The following is a 21,505-nucleotide window of genomic DNA, read 5'->3' as shown; positions in this document are numbered from 1 at the left end:
AACAGCAGAGATCTCAAAGCAACATTGGATTTATTTCTACAAAGACCGGCATGGAAGGGATGTGTGACAGAAATCTCCCAATTCAGAGACTCTCTCGTGGCTTTGGGGGCTCTGTGCTGCCTGGCCCAAGGCCTGGTGCTGGGCCAGGGCTCAGCTCAGCTGCCTCGGTGACTCTCCAGAGGGAGCAGTGTCTGCAGGGTGAGCAGAGCCCTGCAGCTGGGCAGGGCAGATACTGCTGCAGCCCTTCTCTGAAGCGCTTCCTGGCTGCAGAAAGCCCTTTGCAAGAGCTTATTGCTAAAAAGGACATTTTTGTGCTGCATTACAGACTCCTGGAGTGCCCTGCCCCACGCTGCCAGGGCGTCAGCACAGGGATGCCCCAGGGTGTGAAGAGGGCACCGAGCAGCTGGGTTCACAGCCAGACCTGTCCTGAGCAGCTGGGCTCACAGGCAGAGCCTTCCTGAGCAGCTGGGCTCACAGGTAGACCCATCCTGCTTGGCCCCAGGTGTCCCAGCACGGCCCCAGGTGTGCCAGGACAGCCCAAATGCGCCAGGACAGACCAGGTGTGCCAGCCCATCCCCAGCTGTCCCAGCACATCCCCAGGTGTCCCCGGTGTCCCAGCACATCCCAGGTGTCCCAGCCCATCCCCAGGTGTCCCAGGTGTTCCCGAGTCCCGGCACTACGTTCTCCGCACGTTCTCCAGGCGGTAGCTGCCGCGGAGCAGCCCCTCCAGCAGCTCGGGGGCGAGGCCGTGCAGGAGCAGCGCGGTGCCGACGGCCGGCCCGGGGTAGCGCAGCTCCCGGCGGCGCAGGGCCCCCGCCCGGATGATCTCCAGGGCACACTCCTCCTTGGGGGCCGGGGTGTCGGGGATGACGTGGGACACGGCCTGTACAGCGCTCTCTGCAGTGGGGACAGGGATGGGTCAGGGCGACACAGCGGCATCGGCTTTGGGGGGTTCGGGGCACCCCAAACCCACAGAGCCAAACCCACAGACCCAAACCCACAGAGCCAAACCTGCAGACCCAAACCCACAGAGCCAGCCCCACAGAACCAAACCCGCCGATCCAAACCCACACAACCAAACCCACAGAGCCAAACCCACACACTCTGGGATCTGACCTGCTTAACAAGGCTCAGAACAGTGACAATGACAATTATAAATGTCCTTCCCTTCCCTTTGCTTTCCACCCCTGAGTTCACTGAGAGCCTGGCAGAGTTTTGAAGGGTTGGGGTACTGTTCCCACAGCTGCAGAGGCAGGGGAGGCTCCAGCAGCTGTGGCAGAGCAGGGTGGCACCAGGGACAGGGGCTGGGCTGGAATGGGCCGAGCCACAGCGGGGTCTTGGCAGGGCTGAGCTCACCTGTGTTGATGTAGCCCAGGATGCAGAGCGTGATGGAAACGTTGATCTTGTCTATGATGAGCTCCTGCCTCAAGGAGCTGAAAAATCCATCTAGGGCGAACTTGGTTGCGGAATAGGGAGCAGTAAAAGGGCCAGCAATTTTACCTGGAGCAGAAACACAGGGCAGGTGTTTAGGTGCTGGGCAGGCACCAGACTGCACAGCTCCGCCTTCCCCTTGCCCTGCCAGTAGCTCCAGTGCTGGGATGTAGGGTGTTGGGATAAACTGAGAGATAAAGCACACTCAGGAATGTTCAAATTGTGACATATGGCACAAAGGGCCTTCCAGAGCAGCTTTTGTATCCCTGCAGAGATGCCCAGGTAGTGCCAATGTGTGTTCAGTGCGTGGCTGTGCCTGTGAAATCACCTGCACTGCAGAGTGGGAAGGTGATCAGAAGGTGGCAGGAGCTGGACAGGACAGAGGATAAATTTCCCAGGGGATTTGAGTTGTGCAGAGTTAATAATGTGCTGCCCCTGAGTGCCAGCCCTGCCTGTGGTCCCTCCTGTGCCTTTTGGAGCAGTCTCAGCAGGGACTGTGGCAGGAGAGGAAGGGCTGTGGCAGGAGCTCACCTGCTATGGATGAGACCACCACGATGCTGCCCTCGCTCTCCCTCAGCAGGGGCAGGGCAGCCGTGGCCAGCGCCACGTAGCTCACAAAGTTGGTCTCCATGAGGCTGCGGACGTGCCCCACGTCCCCGCTGAAGAAGGTGAAGCCGCTCTGGCCGATGTGGTTGAGGATGAGCATGTCCAGGCCCCCTGTGGGCAGAGCAGCTGTGGCACCAGCCACGGGGCCAGCACCTGCTGGGGCTGCGCTGCACGGGGCTGAGCAGGGAGCACCTACCCCAGGTGTTCTCAGCCTCCCTGAGCACCTCCTCGGGCAGGCTGGGGTTGGCCATGGAGCCGCTGATGTAGCGCGCGGAGGCAGCGCCGAGCTCCAGGCACCGCTCCACAACCTGGGGAGAGAAGGGGCTCTGAGGGACCCACCTGGAGGGAAACCCTCCTGGGCTGCAGGGAACCCAGCCCAGACTGCAGGGAACCCAGCCTGGGCTGCTCCTGTCCAGGGCCAGGCAGGGCTGGGGCTGGGGGAGCCCTGGGGTGGATGTGCAGGTACCAGGTATGCCCAGGGGTGGATGTTCCGGTGCCAGGTGTGCCCTGGGGTGGATGTTCAGGTACCAGGTGTGCCTGTGTGCCTGGGCTGGGGTGAATATCACATCCAGCCCAGCACGCCCCCCTCGCCATTTACTTTCTGCAGCTTGGCCTCTGTCCGCGCCGTGAGCAGCAGGTGTGCCTCCATCCGTGCCAGGTGATATGCCATCTGCTCCCCGATGCCGCTGCTGGCTCCCGTCACGATCACCCGCTTGCCCCGGAGCATCTCTGCCGAGGAGGGTGCAGAGCTCAGTGCTGGCACAGCCCTGGCACAGCCCTGGCACAGCCCTGGCACAGCCCCAGCACAGCCCTGGCACAGCCCTGGCTGCCTGCCCCTCTGCTCCCCCCTGTCCCTGCCAGCCTGGTCAGACCCTGCTGCAGTCTGACCCCAATCCCAGCAGGGTGGGGAGACCTGAGCTCTGCACCCCTGCCCAGGGAGCAGGGAGAGCTGGCCAATAAAGGATTGAATGTTTAAAGGGAAAAGTGCTTGTTTCCCGAATAAGTCATTGACAGGGGTCAGACACTGTCCCAGCAGAGCCAGGGTAGCTCTGTGAGTTCTCCCCAGCTCTGACCCCTTGCCTGGGGCAGCCTGACCTCCCCTCAGCCTTCCCTGGCTGTGCCAGCCCCGTCCAGGTCTCTGTGCTCGGCACACGCTGCCCCTCTGGTGGCGCTTGTGGAGTCTGCTTGTCCCTGCTGGTCCCTGCTTCTCCCTGCTTCTCCCGGGACTCACCTTCATTGAAGTTCTCAGGTGCTGAGTAAAAATAAAAGGCCAGTGCTGCTCCCAGCAAAGGGATGAGAATCTTGAGCAGCAAGCCCATCCCTGTGCAGAGGAAAGGCAGGAACCAGACGAGCCCCACGGGGAGGTGAAGGTGGCTGCAGCTCGCGAATGGGCCTGGGCACTTTTGAGCTGGCTCTTATCTCGCACAGGTTTGCTGTTGGACCTTTTCTTTGCCCTGCCGGTGATTTAGCAAACATTAACCCAATGGAGCGTGTGGCTTTGGACTTTAGGCTGTCCCTTTGCACCCTGGGCCTGCCAGGAGTGCCAGGTGTGCTTTTGGACAGAGGTGAAGGGAAGGCACTGAGCCATGGTCAGGTGGCTGCCCAGGGGCTGGGACAGCAGTGTCGCCTCGGAGCAGACACCCCTGGGAGCATGGACATCCCTCTCTCCCCCTCTAAACCAGGAGAAGCCCTTTCCTTTCCTTCCCTTCCCTCCCTCTCTGGCTGCCCGAGGATTCACTGAGCAGCACTCCTGTACACGTTCACAGCCAGACCTGGGGAGAGCAGGGCTGCCACAGGCTCCATTTCCCATCCACTGCTGATGATCCTGGGTTATCCTCTGGGATATCACCATGGGGGCAACACTGGCAGTTTGTTGGGGGGCTCTTACCCCTAAAATACATCCCTGTGGAGGAACCCATGGGTTGCAAAAGGCAGTAAAGGAGCCAAGCGGATGAACAGGAAAGATCTTCAGCTTTCCCAGGGTTGTGATTCTGCTCAGTGTCTGCTGGCAGGTGGCAAATGGCTTTGAGGGTGACTTTCTGAAAGTTTAAAGGGCAGAACCCACTCTGTGTGTGCTGGTTTGTGTGGGTAAGAAGAAATTAGGAGAGAATTGTTCCCTGTGAGGGTGGCAGGCCCTGGCACAGGTGCCCAGAGCAACCCTTGGATCCCTGGCAGTGCCCACAAACAGCTGGCAAAGGCCATAAATCCCCACCAGCACATGCAGCGCTGTCCGGCTAATACACTTTATTTAATAATTAGCTCAATAATTTGCGTTGCGCGGCCGGGCGGGGCCGGCAGGGCACGGAGGAGCCGCCAATGCGGCCCCGCTCCGTCCCTGCGGGTGCCGCCAGCGCATCGCGAACCGGGCGGGGGCGGTGGCGGCCGGGAACGGAGGAACGGGGCTGGCCGGGACCGGGCCGTGACCGGAGACCCTCCCAGGGCCGGGACCCTCCCAGGGCCGGGACTCTGCCGGGGTACGGGACGCTCCCGGGGGCTGGGGACCCTCCCGCTGACCGGGACCGTCCTGGTGACAGGGGTCCATCACGGTGACCGGGACCTTGCCGGTGACAGGGAACCATCACGGTGACCGGGACCGTCCCGGGGGCCGGGGACCATCCGGGGGTCCCGGGCCGGGGCTCAGTGCGGCGGGCGGGGGGCGGCGGGCGCGGCGGGCAGGCGGTAGCGGCTCCGCACCAGGTAATCGAGCAGCTCCGCGGCGCAGTCCCGCAGCAGCAGCGGCAGCCGCGTGGAGCTGTAGCGGTAGTAGAGCTCCCTCCGGCGCAGCGCCGCGCCCTTGAGGATCTCCAGCGCGCACTCGTCCCGCGGCGCCGGCCGCTCCTGCAGCACCTCCGCGGCAGCGCGCACCGCGCGGTCTGCGCGCCCCCGCGTCAGCGCCGGGGATGGGGACAGAATGGGGATCCCCGGGGATGGGGGGAGAATGGGGACCCCCGGGGATGGGGGAGAGTGGGGATCTCTGGGGATGGGGGAGAGTGGGAGGGATCCCAGGGATGGGGGAGAGCAGGGACCCCCGGGAATGGGGGGAGAACGGGGATCCCCGGGGGATGTGGGGAGAGCAGAGAACCCCAGGGGATGGAGGGAGAGTGGGGACGAGGGGAGAGTGGGCAGCCGAAGGAGTGTTGGGCTGTGCCAACAGCCTGTGCCAGCCTGTAAGCAGTGCCCAGATTTACGTGGCACAGGGAAGCAAATGGCTGTTTTTGGGGGCAGACAGGTGGGATCCCCCTGCAGCAGGGGTGACAGGCTGAGGGGGCAGGAGAAGGAGCCAGGGTGGGGATGCCCAGCCCTGGGCAGGGCTGGCACAGCTCTGCTCTCACCTGTATCGATGAAGCCGAGGATGCAGAGCGTGATGGAGACATTTATGTTCTGAATGGTGAACTCCTGCCTCAGGGAGCTGAAAAATCCATCCAGGGCAAACTTAGTCGCAGAGTAGGGGGCGGTAAAGGGGAACCCGACTTTACCTGGGCACAGAGGGAAGTTCTGTGTTAGCACACGAGGCTGCTCTGCCTGAGCTGCTCTTCTGCCCTCCCTCACAGACAGGATTTTACCAGGGAAATGCCATCCTGGCACCTGAACAGCAGCCAAAGCTGTGGCTCACATCTCTGCTCAGGGCATGGGCAGCCCACAGGAACCACAAAACCCTCAGAGAGGAGAGATGGAGCAAAGCTGGAACTCCTGTCCCTGGCCTGAGCTGCTCACCAGAGCCCTGACCAACGCAGCACTGTGGGGTTTAATTGGCCAAAAACCAAGATGGGGCGATTGGATCAAGCAATCGAGTGTTAAGCAGTTATGGCTCCTGGAGGGTGCCTGGTGTCCCTGTGTGCTGCTCTGGCACTCAGCCCAGGTGCCTTTGGGCTGCCCCATGTCCCCAGCCTGGTGGCACTGCCCACTCACCTGCCATGGATGAAACCACCACGATGCTGCCCTCGCTCTCCTTCAGCATGGGCAGGGCTGACGTGGCCATGGCCACGTAGCTGAGGAAATTGATTTCCAGCAGCTTCCGGACGTGCTCAACGTCCCCATCGAAAAAGCCAAAGTAGGACACACCAACGTGGTTCAGGATCAGCATGTCAAGGCCTCCTGCCAGCAGAAAAACAGGCATTAGTGCTGGGGGAGAGGGCTGCAAGCAGCAAAACAACATTTCCTGGGAGCAGAATAAGTGCAATCCAAGGAAATCAGGTTTTTGGGTCAGAGCTGGGGCCTGTTATCTCCAGAGCAGGGATACAGCCTGGATGGTGGCTGCCAGGAAATATTTTGTTGTGATATATTTTGTTCGTTCGAAACACAAATGCCACAGCCCAAGGGAGATCACCCTGAGCTGTCTGTGGGACAGGAGGGAGAGGAGTGGGGAGCTCCCTATAGAGCTGGAGCATTTCTGAGCCGTGACCCTTGGCCACAGTGGCCAGAGCTGTGGATCCCCCAGACCCTGGCACTGGGCTGATGAAATCCAGGGCTGTGGCACAGCAGCAGGGTGCCAGGAGGCCACAGGGCTGCAATCAGAGCGCAGTTCAGTGTGAGAGGCAGCAGTGCAGGCAGAGGAGTGGGGTCAGTGTGAGCGGCAGCAGTGCAGGCAGAGGAGCGGGGTCAGTGTGAGAGGCAGCAATGCAGGCAGAGGAGCGGGGTCAGTGTGAGAGGCAGCAGTGCAGATGGGAGTGGGGCTGCAAGGGGCAGAGTTAGGGGAGGTTTTCCCCGTCTCTCCCTTTTTGCCTGTGGCAAACAGCAGGGCCGGGATGCTGGCAGTGTGCAGAGCGGGCTCACACGTACCCAGCACTGTCTGTGCCTCCCTCACCACGCGCTGGGCGAAGGCCGTGTCCTCCATGGAGCCGCTGACGAAGCGCGCCGAGGCTGCGCCCAGCTCCAGGCAGCGCCGCACCACCTGCCAGGCCAGGAGCGGGGCTCAGCACCTGCCTGGCTCATCTGGGGACCTCGTCCCTGCCCTGGGAACCCCTTCCCTGCCTGGGAACTCCATCCCTGCCCCAGAGAGCCCCATCCCTGCCCTGGAGCCCCATCCCTGCCCCCAAGTCTGCTGCTCTCAGGTGTGGGTGTCGGAGCTCCCTGTGATGTGTCCCCACCTAAAACCAGCGGTTTGGGCTTTTGGGAGTGTGTTTGGAGCTTTGTGAGCTTCAAAGGGAGCCTGGAAAATGATTCCTTGGGTGAGCGCGTTACCCGAGGCAGTCTGGCTGCTCCTGCGTGCAGGCTGGGCTGGAAATGCAGGAGCAGCAGCAGGGGCAGGGGCAGGAGCCTGCTGTGGAATGAGGGTGTGTGGGGATGTGTGTGCAGCTCAGACACTGCGGCGTGGAGTGTGGGGAGCTGTGTGTGCAGGGGGGACTGCCACGTGTGCAGGAGCTCCCAGAGCACAGGGGTCTGTCACCATGACCTGTGACTATCACCATTGTCCATGTGTGTGACCTGTGCCCAGGTGGGACCTGTGACTGTCCCCATGCCCAGCTGGGATCTGTCTCTGTCCCCATGCCCAGTGGTGATCCATGCCTGTTCCCATGCCCATGTGTGACCCATGCCTGTCCCTATGCCCAGGTGTGACCTGTGCCTGTCCCTGTGCCCAGGTGTGACCCAGGCCATGGCTGTTCCCGTGGCCCTGCTGGGAGCTCCCATCCCCATGTCTGGGTGAGCCCTGCCATGATCCCCAGCCATGCCCATTTACACTCTGCAGCCTGGGCTCTGTGCGTGCCGTGAGCAGGATGTGGGCGCCCATCCGTGCCAGGTGATATGCCATCTGCTCCCCGATGCCCGTGCTGGCTCCCGTCACGATCACCCGCTTGCCCCGGAGCATCTCTGTGACACAGGCACAGCCCTGCAGTCAGCCTTGTGCTATGAGAAAAACCTCAAAACTGAGAAATAACAAACCCCTGGGTGCCCTCCAGATCAGCATTGGAAGGTAAATGAGTGTAACGCATCCAGCTCTCCCATCCCATGGAAAAACTGTGGAGCTGCTGCATCTCCCCGAGGAATGCAGGGACACAGGGACAGCTCTGGACTCTTCCAGCAGCTTTTTCCACAAACCAGGACAAAATTTATCAAAGCCCCAACTATTCTGTAACAACAGCAACCCACTGAGTGCGTGCTCCAAACTTTAGCCCTTACAAATCCCATTTATAAACTCTTTTCCTGCACTCAGGAAAATGGAGCACCCAGTGCCCTCTCCCCCTGCCTCACCTGCTCCCTCAGGAGGTTTTTCTGCACAGTCCCTGCTCAGTTTGGTTTAAATCTTTGTTAGAGCCCCTTTCAGTATCCACCACCCCACAAAGGCTCGGCCTTGCTCCAAGCTCTGACCAGTTTCCATGCAAAACACCCAAATGTGGCTTTTTGTCGTGCTTTCCTTAAAGCCAGAGTCCCTTTGGATACTCACCCGGTTTGAAGGCGTCCCTCGCAGAATAGAACCAGAAGGCCAAAACCAGTCCCAGGAAGGGAATGAGAATCTTTTGCAGCCGACCCATCCCACCGTGGAGCCAGGAAATGCAGCAGGAGAGAGAAGGAAGGAACAAAAACCCCTGTGCAGAGCTGCTCCTGAGGGAAGCAGCGCTGTGACCCTTTAAAAACCCATCAGCCGAGGAGCTGCAGCTTCCAAAGGCCTGGAAAATCACGGCTGGGGGGATGGAGAAGCCAAGCCAAGCTTTGCTGTGCTCCCTGCAGCTCGGCCTGGCCAGCGGGGCTGTTTGGGTCCTGCCTGGCTCTTTTCATATTTCCTGTCCTACATTAAAATGCAGAATTTTGCACAACACCCTGGAAGAGGTGTGTCTTTGCCGAGCAGCATCAAGTTTCACTTGGAGAGCATCAGAGGGAGCCGGTGCAGGTGGTTCAGCGTTGTCCCTCGTTCCTGCAGGCCCTGGGCATGGATGGGGCACAGGGGCAGCCCCAGATGGTGCTGGGCACCCTGGGCAGGGCTGCTCTGTGCCCCAAGGCTGCTCCTGCCCCCGGGGAGCTCTGGGCAGCCCCTGCTCCCCAAACAGCCCCAGGAAAGGCTGATGGAGGGGAAGGGGTTTGTGATCCTGGCTGCTGCCAGCCTTGGAGGGGCAGAGCCCAGAGCTGTGCCCGGAGCAGTGCCCAGAACTGTGCCCAGAGCCCAGAGCTGTGCCCAGAGCCCAGAGCTATGCCCAGAGTTGTGCCCAGATCTGTGCCTAGGGCTGTGCCCAGAGCTGTGCCCAGATCTGTGCCAAGGGCTGTGCCCAGAACCCAGAGCTGTGCCCAGAGCTGGGGCTGTGCTCCCAGGGGATGCTCCTGCCCTGCTGCCTGCTCTGGGCATGAATTTGTCCAGCCAGACCCAGCAGAGGGGAGAGGGAGCTCGGGGAGCCCTGCAGGGAGCTCGTTCCAGGGCCCAGCTCAGGCAGGTTTGTGCAGGCAGCTCCAAGGCTGAAAACACTTGGCAGGAATTTGGATTCCGCTTATTTTTTTTTTTCCTTTTTTTGAGTGATATTTGGGTTTTTTTCAAATCTTGGTCAAATGCAGAGGATTTTCCTTTTTATTTTTTATTTTTTATTTTTCCTTTCCCCTCTTGCTTTCCTTTATCTCATAGACATTAAAATGTTATTTTTCCTCCCCGGCTGTCCCAGTGCCCTTTGCCAGAGCTCTAATTCCTTTCTTTGCAGACAGAGCCATCACAATATCAGGGTCTGCCCTCATTTCCTTTTCTCCTTGCACATCCTGCAGCCCCCATGGCTGCCAGCCTGCACCACTGGAAGTGTGCTCCCAGTCCCAAGGGAGATGAGAGGGCTGGAGAATGGCTTTGCTTTGACGTCACATTTCTGCCCACTGCTGGTTTACAGCAAACACTGTGATGTTTAAGTCGTTTCCAAGCCCTAAATCTGTGTTTTTTCCCTGTGTGACCAAATTGGGAATTGCTGCCTTGGAATTCCATTGTTGAGCAGTGGCTGCTGGGAGCCCTGGCCCCTGTCCATGTTCTCAGTGCCCTTGGGGCTGACATCCTTATCTGCACCCCTAAATTTAGCCTGGCAGCCCTGCAGTGTCCATGTCCACTGCAAATAGCACTGAGGGCTCCGAACACATCCAGCCCTGCCTTGGAGAGGCTTCAGCTCCTGGGATGAGGGGCTGGATGGCAGCTCCAGGCTGAAATCAGATCTTTGAGAGATGGCTGCACACAAAGGCTCACCAGATTCTGTGCCAGCTGCATTCTTCCTGAGAATTTAATGTACCAGGGAAGTATCACGTTCACAGGTTGGAATAAATCATATTCAGACAAGTCTTGGAACAACAGAAATCATCCTCATGGGAGCCCGCAATGTAACTCAGCCCTGGGGCAATGTGTGGCTGTGCCCAGGAGTTTGTCCTGCAGGGTCTGGGGGTAACTCAGCCTTAAATGCTCTCCCCAGCTGCTCACTGGTCCCATCTGGTTTCTCTCTGCTCTATCCCAGTGTCTATAATTAAACAATTTTGCAATTGGCACCTTGCAGGGGCTGTGGCCATGGCCCCGTGTGCTCCGGGATGCTGTGGGGTGCTGTGGGACGGCCTGGGGTGCTGTGGGGTGAAATCAGGGATCCATACTGGTCTAATTCCCTCTCTGCAGAGGGTGCCAGGTCCCTGCAGTGCCCGGGGCTGTGGCAGAGCCCGAGCTGGCCCCAGGCCGGCCCTGCAGGGTGAGCTGGGTGCAGTGCCCAGCCCAGGGCAGGGACAGGGACAGGGCAGGAGCAGGGCTGTGCTTTAGCTGTCTAATCCCCTTAGCTGACTTAGGAGCGGCTATTTTGACTGCTCCCAACCCTCTTTGCTTTAAGCTCATCACCTCGGGGCTGCAGCCCTGGACAGAGGAGGAGGAGCAGCAGCAGGGCAGCAAACCTGGGGGGTCTGGGGGGGCACCTGGCTGGGCTGGGACTGTGCCCTGGCTGTGATTGATCCTTTGAGGTGATGGACACAGCTCTGGGCTGCCCAGGACTGTGCCCTGGCTGTGATTGATCCTTTGAGGTGATGGACACAGCTCTGGGCTGCCCAGGACTGTCCCCTGGCTGTGATCTGGCAGACACAGCAGCCCTGGGGGCGCCTCCATCCCCCAGGCACAGCCACAGCCCCCATCTCCCTGCGCTGTCCTCAACCAGGTGTGCCCAGGAATTCCAGCCCAGCCTTCCCTGCTGGGAATGTGAAACCTCTCTAAAAGCTGGGATGGGCAGGGCAATGGAGCTGGTGGATCCCTTCAGGCCTGAATTCTCCAGTTTTCCCATGAAACTCCCATCAGTATGGGTGAGGGGCTATTGTTCAGCCTTGCCAGAGAAGGACAAGTGCAGCCTTGCTAAAGGGCATTTAGTTACAGACTAAATACTTTTAGTTACAGACTAAATTCATTTAGTTACAGACTGAATCCATTTAGTTACAGACTAAATGAGGTAATTCTCAAACACTATTTTTTAAAAAACCTATAATTTTAATGAGGAAAAAGTACTTTAAATTTGAAAGCTTGAACAGATTTTTGGGCAGATACTGGGTAGGATTCTTTCTCCGCTCCGTGCTGCTGGGTTTGTTTGGGTAACAGAAATAATCGTCAACAAAATGAATTGTGGGTTGTGTATTATGAAAATGAGATAGTGAACTTCAGCCATATTCTGGTATTTTCAGGTCCTGCTCTTATGTAGGAACTGTGCCCTGGGCACTGAGGTCTGGCAGGGCTTTCCCATTTTCCATGATCCAGTGCTTGGCCCAATGCTGTGCTGTGAGCTGAGAGTGGCACGCTGCTGGTGCATCTCCAGTTTCCATGAGCTGTGTATGCTGCCACCCTTGTCCTGAGGTGTTTTTGAGCTGATAAGGAGATTTCCTGCCCTGGTCAGGACTGGCAGGGCCTGTTTGCTGCCCTCCCCCTGCAGTGTGGTCAGGATCACTCAGCCCTGGCTGGCTGCAGACTTTATTTGACTGACATGACACAGTCCCAAATGCAACAGATTCTTGCTAAGCCCCAGAACATTTTTGAAATAGGTGAAAGTCCTCTAATGGTCCTGGCAGGGCTCTGAGTGGAGCCTGGAGCCTGGAACAGTTTCCACACCCTCCAGGCTGTGCCATCTCTGTGTTTTTCCATCTGTGTCACCCTGTGACTCTGGAATCCAACACTACTCTGCACACTCAGGTGTCTGTGGCGGCTCTGTGAAAAATCCCAGAAAGGTGGAAGGGTTTTGGCTTTAGGGTTTGCGAAAGATCCCAGGAAGGTGGAAGGATTTTGATTTTGGCTTTAGGATTTTTAGCTGTGCAGCAGCTGGAGCCTGCTGGAGGGCCGCCAGGGCAAGAGTGGGGTTTTGGTTTATTTTAAACCAGTTCTCAGCACACGTGGCCATGGCAGGGACAGATCTGTGCCACTGAACCCAGATAACCCCTGAGTCCAACACCGTGGCACCCGTGTGACACAAATGTCACCTCCTGGCCAGATGGGCCCTGGGGAGGGAGCGGAGGGACGGACAGACAGACAGACAGACCAGCCCCAGAGCCGCCTCTCTGCGTTGATCTCCTCCACTGTCCCCCGTGTCCCCCCTGCCCCGCAAAAGGAGCCAGAGCTGTGACCAAAACCTCAGCAAGCAGCACGAGAAGGCTCTGACAATAACAGCAGCAAGAGAGAACACGAGTACCATATAAAATATTTATTGATCTTGCAAAATGGTGTAAAACGCGTCCGTATGAAAAATAAGAAACCACGCTGTGCATGGCGCACAGGTTTATACCAACAAAAGGTATTTTTCCCCACTGCTGCACAGCAGCAAATAAAGCCCTTCGCTTGTGGCGGGTGTCAGACGTGCAGCCTCCTCGGGCCGAGCCTTCCCTGCGTGCTGGAACCCCCCTGGTGGAGTCTCTGTGTGCAGATCAGCCTAGGACGCGTGCTGCCGGGTCACCAGGGCCCTCTGCAGCGCCGGCTGTGCCTTGCCCTTGGCCAGCACCAAATCCTCCCTTTGCTGCTGCTCCCGGGCCGCCCCGGCCTTGTTCTTGTCCTCCTCGTCCTCCAGGCTGGGCTGGGAGCTGAAGGGGCTGCACACGGTCTCCACCAGGCCGATGACCACCCCGAAGAAGGCCAGCACGCTGCCCAGCATGTACAGCTTGACCATCTTCCTGTTGGGCTTCTGGCTCAGCATCTCCTTGGCGAAGGGGATCAGCTCGTGCATGGTTTCCATCTCAGCTCGGCAGCAGCGGGGTCTGGTGAGGTTTCTGGAACAGAAGGGAGAGGGACGTGAGTTCGATCCAGCTGCTGTGGGGGCAGAGCTCCCTGGGCTCCCTGAGCTCCCCGCAGACCCGCAGATGGGCTTCTTTAAATGGGGATGGGGGATTTTGCTGAAGGTTTGCTTCAGGAAAACACAGCCACCCTGTCCCTGTAGTGCCCCAGGACAGTGCCAGAGCCACCCTGCCCAGGGCAGAGCCAGAGCCACCCTGCCCAGACAGAACCATCCTGACCAGGTCAGAGCCAGAGCCACACTGTCCAGGACGGAGCCACCGTGCCCAGGGCAGAGCCAGAGCCACCCTGCCCAGGCTGCGGTGGGGGGCACACACTGCTGGTCCCGCGTGTTTTGTGCAGCGTCCTGACCCATAGCATCCCATTCCCTCGCATCCCCATCCCGTCGCATCCATGCCCTCGCAGCCCTTACCTGGTGTGTTGTGCGGGCTGTGCTGTGCACTGGGGCTGCGGTGTTGCTGCAGTGCTGAGCGGTGCAGGGAGCGGTGCAGGGAGCGGTGCAGGGAGCGGTGCGCTGCTGTCGCCGCTGCTGTCGGTGTCGGTGTCGCAGCCGCTGCGCTGCCGCCGCTGCCCGGGGCCGCCTCCGCCGCCTTTTATCGCCGCCGGGGCGGGCGGGGCGGGGGCCGGGCCGGGAGCGGGGCCCGGAGCTGGGGCCGGCCCGGCCCCCCCGCGCTGGCAGCTCCTGCCCTAATCCGGCCAGACGGGAAAAAAACCTTTTTTTTTTTTTTTTTTTTTAAACCCTTTCCTCCCCCACTCTGTAAATTTTTTTATTCTTTCTTTTCCCCATTCCATTTCTTCCTCCTTCCATTTCTCCTTGTGTTTTCCCATCCCTTCTTCCATTTCTCCTTTTTCTCTTAAAGAATTTATGTTTTACCTTCCTCCAAAAAAACCCCAAGATTTTCTTAGTCTAATTCCCCAACCAGAGATCTGATGCCTGACTTGCTGTACCTGCTTCTGCAATAAATATTTCATATATCCAATTTAATATAATTCACAGAGGCTTTGCTGATTGCCTGGGAGGCAGGGAGAGGGTCTGTGTCCACAGCTCCCAAAACAGTGCAGGGTTTGGGTCAGGGCTTGGGGCTGTGCGTGGCCAGTTCAGCAAAATGTCCCTGCCTGGCTGCCAGTGGCAAATTCACCAAAATGTCCCTGCCCTGCTGCCACACTGCAGGCAAGGGGGTGAGAAAATGCCCAGGGGATGCAGCGGGCTGGTGTCACCAGGCCGAGGTGTGACAGTGTCACCCCAGCCGAAGTGTGACCATGTCACCAGACTGAGGTGTGACAGTGTCACTGGGCTGGGGTGTGACCGTGCTTGTGGAAGGTTTCTCCAGGTGCCTCACCAAGGGAGCCATGAGCAGGTGATTCTGCAGGTGTGACAGCCCCTGACTTCCTGGGAGTGAGGGAACTTGGGGAAGATCCAAAGATGGAGAGGTTACATCAAATCAGATCCACTCTTGACTTTTCCTGCACTTGGTGTCAATCTGTGTCACCCCCTTTGTGTCCCCCTTAGTGTCACTCTCTGTGTCACCTGCAGCACGGTGCTGTTCCCATCCTGGGCTGCAGCCAGGCAGTGTTGCACCAGTAACCCCGGCATTACTGATGATGCAACAACGATTGCATCATCATCATCATCACCCCCATCATTGCTGCGGCTGCAGCTCCAGCAGAGCAGACACTGCAGGAACCCTCTGGCTTCCTGCACATCTCACTGAGCCCAGAGGGCTGCCAAAGCCACGAGGAGTTGTTGGTGATGGACTCTGAGTCAGACTTCTGGGCAGATCCATGTGGCTGAGAGGATGGGAATTGCTCTGCCAGGCAGTGTGTAGAAATTAAAATACCAGCTGACGTTGTAGCAGCAGTTTTAGGGAGAGGTTGGTGCATGAAGAAGGAGGTGAAGCTCATGTCCTTCTTGCCTTCCTCCCCTCCTCCTCCTCAACTTTGATGCCCCCCACACTGCTCGGTTCCCTGCTCACGAGACTGGGCACCACTGTACCGCCCCAAAAAGGGGCACAGCCCTTGAATCGGTGGGATTTCCCTGTCTCTGAGCTGTGCCGGGTGTGGGGCAGTGACTCAGCCCTGGCTCCTCACATCCCGCACGTCCCGAGGCTGCCCCGGCCCCCACAGCGCTCCAAGGAAACGCTCCTGCTGAAAACTTGGGGTTTTTTGGTTTTTTTTTTGCAAGTTTTGAGTGTGCTTAGGAAATTGTATTGCAAGACTGACTGTAAAAGTTGCTAAAGACTCGTCTATCCCTCCTCAGCGTCTGGAGTTTTCTACTTTAAATAAAGGGTCCTTATCTTCCCTGCCAACTTGGCGGCCAAGCTTGCAGCTGATCGCTGACTTCGGGCTCTGTTTTTTCCCTTCTGCAACACTCAAAAAAAAAAAAAAAAAAAAAAAGGAAAAAAAAGGCTTTTGGAGAAAAGATAGCGGGAGGAGACAGCGGCCAGACAGGGGAGGTGAAGGTCACGGCTGATCCCAATGCTGTGGCTCTTTGGGGTCACTGTGCTGCCCCTCCAGCCCCCTCCTGCCCCGGCCCCGGCAGCAGCAGCGCCTGAGCTGATCTGGCCCCTGACACAAAGGGCACTGTCACTGTGACTTTTCACCTACAAAAACGATTTTTGCTTGTTTTGGGTTTTTTTTCAGGCAGGGTTTTTATTGCCTGCTGAACCTGATGTTTGCAAGTCTTTTCCTGAGGGCTGGGGAGGGAATTTCTGCTCATAAAATACTGATGGAGATGTGCATGCATTCCCAAAGCACTGAGAGCTGGAGCTTTTGGGCCAGCACAGAGCTCAGGATAATTTTGAGCATTAACCAATCTGCTGATAATCATCTCTGGCAAACACTTCTCATGGCAGCACTCAGATTGTGTTGATCTAATTTAACAACATTTAATTCGATTTTGGCTTAGATTTCAGTAACAAAGTCTATGCAAGCTCGTTGTGTGGACATTTAAATTGAATTAAGTGTGGCTAAAACGATTAATGATTAACACCAAATTAGACTAATTTTAGCCGTTCTAAATCTTATTTAGGAGCGTCTGCATGAGGATTCTGTCAGGTTTAATCGCAACTTTGATGAACCCGGGCTTGGTGGCCGGGGGAGCCACGCGGGTTTAACGTCATCGGGGGGAAGAGCTGGGCCTGAACTGCCCCAGCAGCGTCAGCAGCGGGGATTGACCTGAATCGGCTGGGAGGGGAACCTGGGCTGGGGCAGAGCTGGGGGTGATGCTCCAGCAGCTCCAGGGATGCTGCTCTGGCAGTTCAGGGGATGCTGCGATGCTGCACTGGGGCTGCTGCCGCCTCTGCCAGAGCTGAGCATCCTCCTGGCACCGCTGCCTGGGCACGGGTGAATTTGGTACCACAGGGTGCCCTTGGTACCATGGGCTGACCCCAGTACCACGGGTGACTTTGGTACCACAGGGTGCCCTTGGTACCAGGGGTGCCCTCAGTGCTACGGAGTGACCTCGCTACCCCAGGGTGACCTTGGTACCATGGGATGACCTTGGTATCATGGGGCGGCCTCGGCACCAGGGATTCCCTCAGTACCGAGGATGACCTTGGTACCAGGGGTGCCCTTGGCGATGCTCTCGGGATGGCAGCACTGCCCGGGCCGGGCTGGGCACAAAGTGAGCCCTGCTCTCACCCCGTGGAGCCTTCCAGGGGCTCAGGTTTCACTGCCCAGGGCTGGCACACTCCGGGCTGGCAGGAGAAGGGGCACAGCTCAGGTTTCACTGCCCAGGGCTGGCACACTCTGGGCTGGCAGGGGCAGGGGCACAGCTCAGGTTTCACACCCCGCGCTGGCACACTCCGGGCTGGCAGGGGCAGGGGCACGGCAGGCGCTGGCCATGCCCCGAGTGCGTGCTGGGGGCTCTGGGAGGAGCAGAGCTGCCCTGAAAGGGGCTGGGAGGGAAGGGGAGCTGCCCCTGCTGCCAGAACAGCCCCATAGCAGGACACTTCCCCATAGCAGGGCACTCCTCCCACCCAGGACATTTCCAGGGTGTCCAATCTGCTCGGGCACAGCACGAGGTGGTGTCACCCTGAGACACTCAAGGGAATAAGGAGAGAAAAAGGAAAGGAAACCCTAAAGCCCAGCAAGGTGTGTTAAGGACCTGTCCTGTTGAGAATGAATAAAATAATGCAGGTGTGGTTCCACAGCCCAGCTGTGCCAGAGGAACCTCCCCAGGCTGTGATGGACACAGGCTGCAGACAGCTCTGGCCGGGCCGTGGTGACCTGCTCAGTGTGCTGACCTGCTCTGCTGTGGGGCCTGAGGGGCCATTGCTGCCCTGGGGAGGTCACAGGGACACAGGGACCCTGCTGCTGGTGCCCAGCGCTGTTGTGTGCCCCTGGTGCCCAGCGCTGTTGTGTGCCCCTGGGTACCCAGCACTGCCCTGTGCCCCGGGTGCCAGCTCCTTGAGCACCAGAACTGCACAGAGCTGTTGCCTCCTCCCCCACGTGTCCATGAGTGGGCAAGGGTCGGGCACTGCTGGTTATTTTCTGTTCCATGGGCTGTGCCCACCCCTCATTCCAGCCAGGGAGGGCAGCACAGGTGGGAGCAGCCTCTGTTCTACCTGGGCAGCTCAAAGCTGGCAGGCAGGAGCAGCAAACAGCGTGTCCTTGGTGGGACATCTGTGCTTTAAAGGGGGCTCCTAAATGTCCCTAAATGTCAGTTTAAACTTGTGCCCTGGATGTTGCAGGGAAGGCTTTTGGGGGGTTTGCTGGCTGGCACCAAATGGGTGCAGAGATCCCCCCATTCCAGTGCCTGGAACAGCCAAAACCCTCCAGAGGGGAGCTGGACGCTTTCCTAATGGAATATTTTCCTGTTTGGAAAACGGGGACGTGACAAAAATAACGCTGTTCCCCTGCAAGGATAATTTTATCAAGGTCCCGGTGGGAAGGGGGCACAGTGCCAGCCTGTGTCCTGCCAGCCCTACACTGTGTCCCTTGTGCCTGGGGGCTGTGCAGCCCTGGGGACACTGGGGCTACTGGGGACACTGGGGACACTGGGGATACTGGGGACAATGGGGGCACTGGGGACACTGGGGACACTGGGGACACTGGGGACACTGGGGTACTGGGGATACTGGGGTACTGGGGATACTGGGGACAATGGGGGCACTGGGGGTACTGGGGACAATGGGGACACTGGGGACATGGGGACACTGGGGATATTGGGGACAGTGGGGATATGGGGATACTGGGGGTACTGGGGATACTGCGGACAAGGATACCAGGGACACTGGGGATACTGGGGCATTCTGTGCCCACCCATCATGAGTCAGGCCCAGGGAACCCCATGGGCTGGGAAAAGGAGCAGGGGGAAAAGGAAAACCCAATTTAATTTAAGGGCAAATCCTGAGCCTTTGCTTTGCTGCACAGCTCTGTGGAAGGGATTTGGGAGCACTGCTGAGCTCCTGGGCTGGGCTGGGTGAGGAGCAGGCCCTGAGCCCTGTGCTGGCCACAGCTGTGCCCTCCATGCAGCACGGCCCTGTGCCAGCTGTGCCCACAGCTGTGCCCACAGCTGGCACTGCTGCAGGGCTGCTCACACAGGCTGGGCTCACAGGCTTGATGCCCTTTGGAGCCAGCTCCCAGAGTTACTGGAATTTAAACCCAAAGTAGGTCAGTGGCGTTTTGGTTCAAAGTGTTATTTGCTTACAGAGCAGGTTTTCAGAACAGGAATTGGAATTTCATCAGGAATTCCTGAAATGCTTTTAAAGGAGATCATGGTAATTAGCAAAGCCAGTGATTTAAATCATCTCTGCTGGAGTAAGAAGGTGGTTTGATTTGAATTAAAATTAAAAGATTAGGTGGAGGAAAACCTCTTTTATTACTGATATCACTAATCTTCCAACTGAGAGGGTTATCAGAAAGTTACAAAATGAGACAAAACTTCTCACCCCTGACAAACCCTCCCAAGTTCTGCTCTTCCCAAGCAGATTCAGTGCTTCCAGCTCCATGTCCCGTGGCCCTTGCAGGTATTTCCCACAAAAAGGGAAGCAGCGCCTGACAGGACTCGGGCTGTGATGGGAGATTTCATCCAGCTCTGGGCAGCCAGGGGCTGGGAGTCCAGACTCTGCCCTCTCTGTGCCAAGATCCTGCTCAGCAGAAGGAAATCATCCCTGTGCCTGGTATTTTCCATTGTAAAGCAGCTGCTCGTGTGCTTTCAGGAATTGTGCTTCAGACATTGTTAATCCCTCAATGAAAAGTGTAACAGCAGCATTAAGTATTGTTCATTTTCTGTGTGCTTGAACTATAAAACCATCCTCGAGCAGCATCCCTTTCCTTAGTGCAGGTTTTGCATTTCAAGGGATTAAATGTTCTTTGTGCAGTGCTGTGCCGCTGATTTCGGTTCCTTTTGTGTTTCTGTCGGCACGGGGAGCAGCAGGGATGCTGATCTGTTCAAGGAGGAGAGGTTTTCCTGCAGGAGAGGTTTTCGGTTTTCCTGGGCAGTGTCCCCGGGCAGGGGATGTCCCGTGACTCAGAGCCGATTTCCTGCAGCAGTTCATAATGGTGTTTGATTTCCTGCAGGAGTTCATAATGCTGTTTGTTTTCCAGGGAATGTCTGGCCCAGCCCTCGGAGGGCTGCGGGCACAGCCTGGCACAGCTCAGCACGGGCTGGAGAGGAGCTCGGGCCCTGTGAGCATCCCCCTGTCTGTCCCACCCACCCCAGACTGCTCCAGCGCTCGCATTTATTTTCACCATCACCATTTTATTTTCATTTTCACCAGCAGTTCCAATCTCCACCTGTAGCACATTCCCTCCCTGCCACCCGGGACAGCACTGCAGCTGTTCCAGGAGTGACAGCCACCAGAACCCGGACCTGCCACCACCCTGTCACCAGGGCTTTTGGGATCCCCTGTCCCTGAGCGCCCACCTGTCCACAGCTGATTTTCCCTCTCCCATTTTCACTGGTTCGCAGTTGATATTCTATAAACGAGCCTCTCCATTTTCACTGGTTTGCAGTTAATATTCTATAAACGATCATTTCCCTCGGTTGGGATCCTGTTTGACCTCGCGGACCCTGAGCTGCAGGTGATGTTTAGCCCTGTTATGGCTCTCCGGGGTCCCTTCACACCCCCGAGGTGCCGCTGAGGGCTCGGCCGTGCCGAGGATGAGCCGGCAGCTCGGGGCACGTCCCATCCCTCCCTCCTCTCCCTTCAGACATTCCAGGGTTTGTTCTGCCTCCCTGCTGCCCCGGGCGGGGCTGGGGAGCAGGAATGCGGCGTTACCGCATTGCCGAGCACGCCCAGGTGTGCCCAGGTGTGCCCCGCCTCAGCCCAGCTCGCACACTCCGTAGCCCGAGGGACGATATTTTTATTTTTTATTATTCCAGCTCTGTGCAGCCCTGCTGGGAGCTGCTGGCCCTCAGCCTGGCGGGCCTGTGTCCCTCGGGGTGCGGATGGGACTGGGTGACACCGACGGCAACAACAGGAGGGACCTGGAGTCTCCTGGAGGGTCCTGCTGAGCCCCCACCAGTGCGGGACAGGAGCTTTGGGGTTGTTTCACTGGAGAACATGGAAAGGGCTCCATTTTGCTGAGGATGAAAAGCAGTTTTAGCTGGAATTCAGCATGTGGGCAGCACTGGGGGTGGTGGCTGCGCTCTGGGCTGCCCTCACTCCAAACAGGGCTTTAGACGTTCCTGACTTTGCTGCAGCAGTATAACAATAATAAAGTTGTGTTTTCATTAGCATAACGGCCCTGCCCTGCCCTGGCAGCCGGAGTGAGTGCGGCGAGCCAGCCCTGTCTGGAGGGAGCCCTTTTGGGTTAAATAGAGCCCATTTGGGTTAAACGGAGCTCATTTGAGTTAAATAGAGCCCGTTTGGATTAAACAAAGCCCATTTGAGTTAAACGGAGCCCAGCCGGGTTAAATGGAGTCCATTTGGGTTAAACAGAGCCCAGAGCCTATTTGGGTTAAATAGAGCCCATTTGGGTTAAACGGAGCCCATTCGTGTCAAACAGCCCCATCCGCGTTTCCCCCGCCGTGCCCGTGCCCGCCCGGCGCTGCCGGAGCCGCGCTGCGCTCACAGGGTGTGGATGTCTGGGGCTCACCCTGAATCACTCCTTTGTCATCGCTGCACCCACAGCACCGCTCTGCAGGTGAGGCAGGGCGCGTTTAAAGCCTGCAGGAGCGGCTGGCGCTCGGAGCTCTGCCGGGCACCCGGACACAGCAGGGACACGGACACAGGGGACACCACAGGGACAGGGCAGGTGAGGTTTCTGTTCGCTGCGGGTGTGTGCTGGCAGCGTTCCCTCCCTGGGCTGTCCCACGGGGCTCCTTTCCCTGCGGGAAACACT

General features: G+C 58.0%; 3 protein-coding genes and 1 long non-coding RNA gene across 6 annotated transcripts; 1 reads left to right on the top strand and 3 right to left on the bottom strand.

Annotated features, from left to right (window-relative positions):
- Positions 1–11: 11 nt before the first annotated feature.
- Positions 12–3,496, bottom strand: LOC102061510 (11-beta-hydroxysteroid dehydrogenase 1-like). Of its 2 annotated transcripts, XR_012577108.1 has the most exons (7): positions 3,269–3,496; positions 2,636–2,766; positions 2,234–2,345; positions 1,963–2,148; positions 1,357–1,500; positions 601–897; positions 12–560 (listed from the first exon to the last, which is right to left on the bottom strand). XR_012577108.1 is itself a non-coding variant. In XM_074528074.1 (6 exons), exons 1-6 carry the CDS (start codon positions 3,354–3,356, stop codon positions 677–679), a joined length of 882 nt encoding a protein of 293 aa, XP_074384175.1. In that variant the 5' UTR covers positions 3,357–3,496; the 3' UTR covers positions 12–676. The 2 variants fall into 2 exon arrangements, 1 of the variants encoding a protein (XP_074384175.1); XM_074528074.1 differs by having other exon boundaries at positions 12–897.
- An 886-nt stretch (positions 3,497–4,382) lies between these two features.
- Positions 4,383–8,789, top strand: LOC141725257 (uncharacterized). 2 transcript variants are annotated; one of them, XR_012577110.1, is made up of 3 exons: positions 4,383–4,511; positions 7,617–7,774; positions 8,397–8,789. It is a non-coding gene; the product is annotated as an uncharacterized LOC141725257 (long non-coding RNA). The 2 variants fall into 2 exon arrangements; XR_012577109.1 differs by having other exon boundaries at positions 7,617–7,948.
- On the bottom strand, positions 4,507–8,547 carry LOC113460005 (11-beta-hydroxysteroid dehydrogenase 1). The gene is made up of 6 exons (XM_074528073.1): positions 8,420–8,547; positions 7,715–7,845; positions 6,817–6,928; positions 5,947–6,132; positions 5,370–5,513; positions 4,507–4,910 (listed from the first exon to the last, which is right to left on the bottom strand). The coding sequence occupies exons 1-6, from the start codon at positions 8,505–8,507 to the stop codon at positions 4,675–4,677; spliced, it is 897 nt and encodes a 298-aa protein (XP_074384174.1). The 5' UTR covers positions 8,508–8,547; the 3' UTR covers positions 4,507–4,674.
- A 3,831-nt stretch (positions 8,790–12,620) lies between the features above and the next one.
- On the bottom strand, positions 12,621–13,790 carry G0S2 (G0/G1 switch 2). The gene is made up of 2 exons (XM_005492828.4): positions 13,629–13,790; positions 12,621–13,194 (listed from the first exon to the last, which is right to left on the bottom strand). Exon 2 carries the CDS (start codon positions 13,158–13,160, stop codon positions 12,861–12,863), a length of 300 nt encoding a protein of 99 aa, XP_005492885.1. The 5' UTR covers positions 13,161–13,194; positions 13,629–13,790; the 3' UTR covers positions 12,621–12,860.
- Between the last annotated feature and the right edge of the window lie 7,715 nt (positions 13,791–21,505).

Source organism: Zonotrichia albicollis, chromosome 28 (assembly GCF_047830755.1).
Source record: "Zonotrichia albicollis isolate bZonAlb1 chromosome 28, bZonAlb1.hap1, whole genome shotgun sequence".
NCBI lineage: Eukaryota > Metazoa > Chordata > Aves > Passeriformes > Passerellidae > Zonotrichia > Zonotrichia albicollis.
Note: the sequence above shows the minus strand (reverse complement) of the source record. Positions and strands in the feature narration are given on the sequence as shown.

What these genes read in the sequence shown, in the direction of transcription:
- LOC102061510 (XM_074528074.1), bottom strand. Translation starts at nt 3,356, where the DNA reads ATGGGCTTGCTGCTCAAGATTCTCATCCCTTTGCTGGGAGCAGCACTG. An exon ending in GGTGGTCTCATCCATAGCAG is followed by an intron (nt 1,501 to 1,962) that starts GTGAGCTCCTGC and finishes TTTCTGCTCCAG; the next exon opens with GTAAAATTGCTGGCCCTTTT. An exon ending in CCTGGGCTACATCAACACAG is followed by an intron (nt 898 to 1,356) that starts GTGAGCTCAGCC and finishes TCCCCACTGCAG; the next exon opens with AGAGCGCTGTACAGGCCGTG.
- G0S2 (XM_005492828.4), bottom strand. Translation starts at nt 13,160, where the DNA reads ATGGAAACCATGCACGAGCTGATCCCCTTCGCCAAGGAGATGCTGAGC.
- LOC113460005 (XM_074528073.1), bottom strand. Translation starts at nt 8,507, where the DNA reads ATGGGTCGGCTGCAAAAGATTCTCATTCCCTTCCTGGGACTGGTTTTG. An exon ending in GAGGGACGCCTTCAAACCGG is followed by an intron (nt 7,846 to 8,419) that starts GTGAGTATCCAA and finishes CCTGTGTCACAG; the next exon opens with AGATGCTCCGGGGCAAGCGG. An exon ending in CCTCGGCTTCATCGATACAG is followed by an intron (nt 4,911 to 5,369) that starts GTGAGAGCAGAG and finishes GGGGGCGCGCAG; the next exon opens with ACCGCGCGGTGCGCGCTGCC.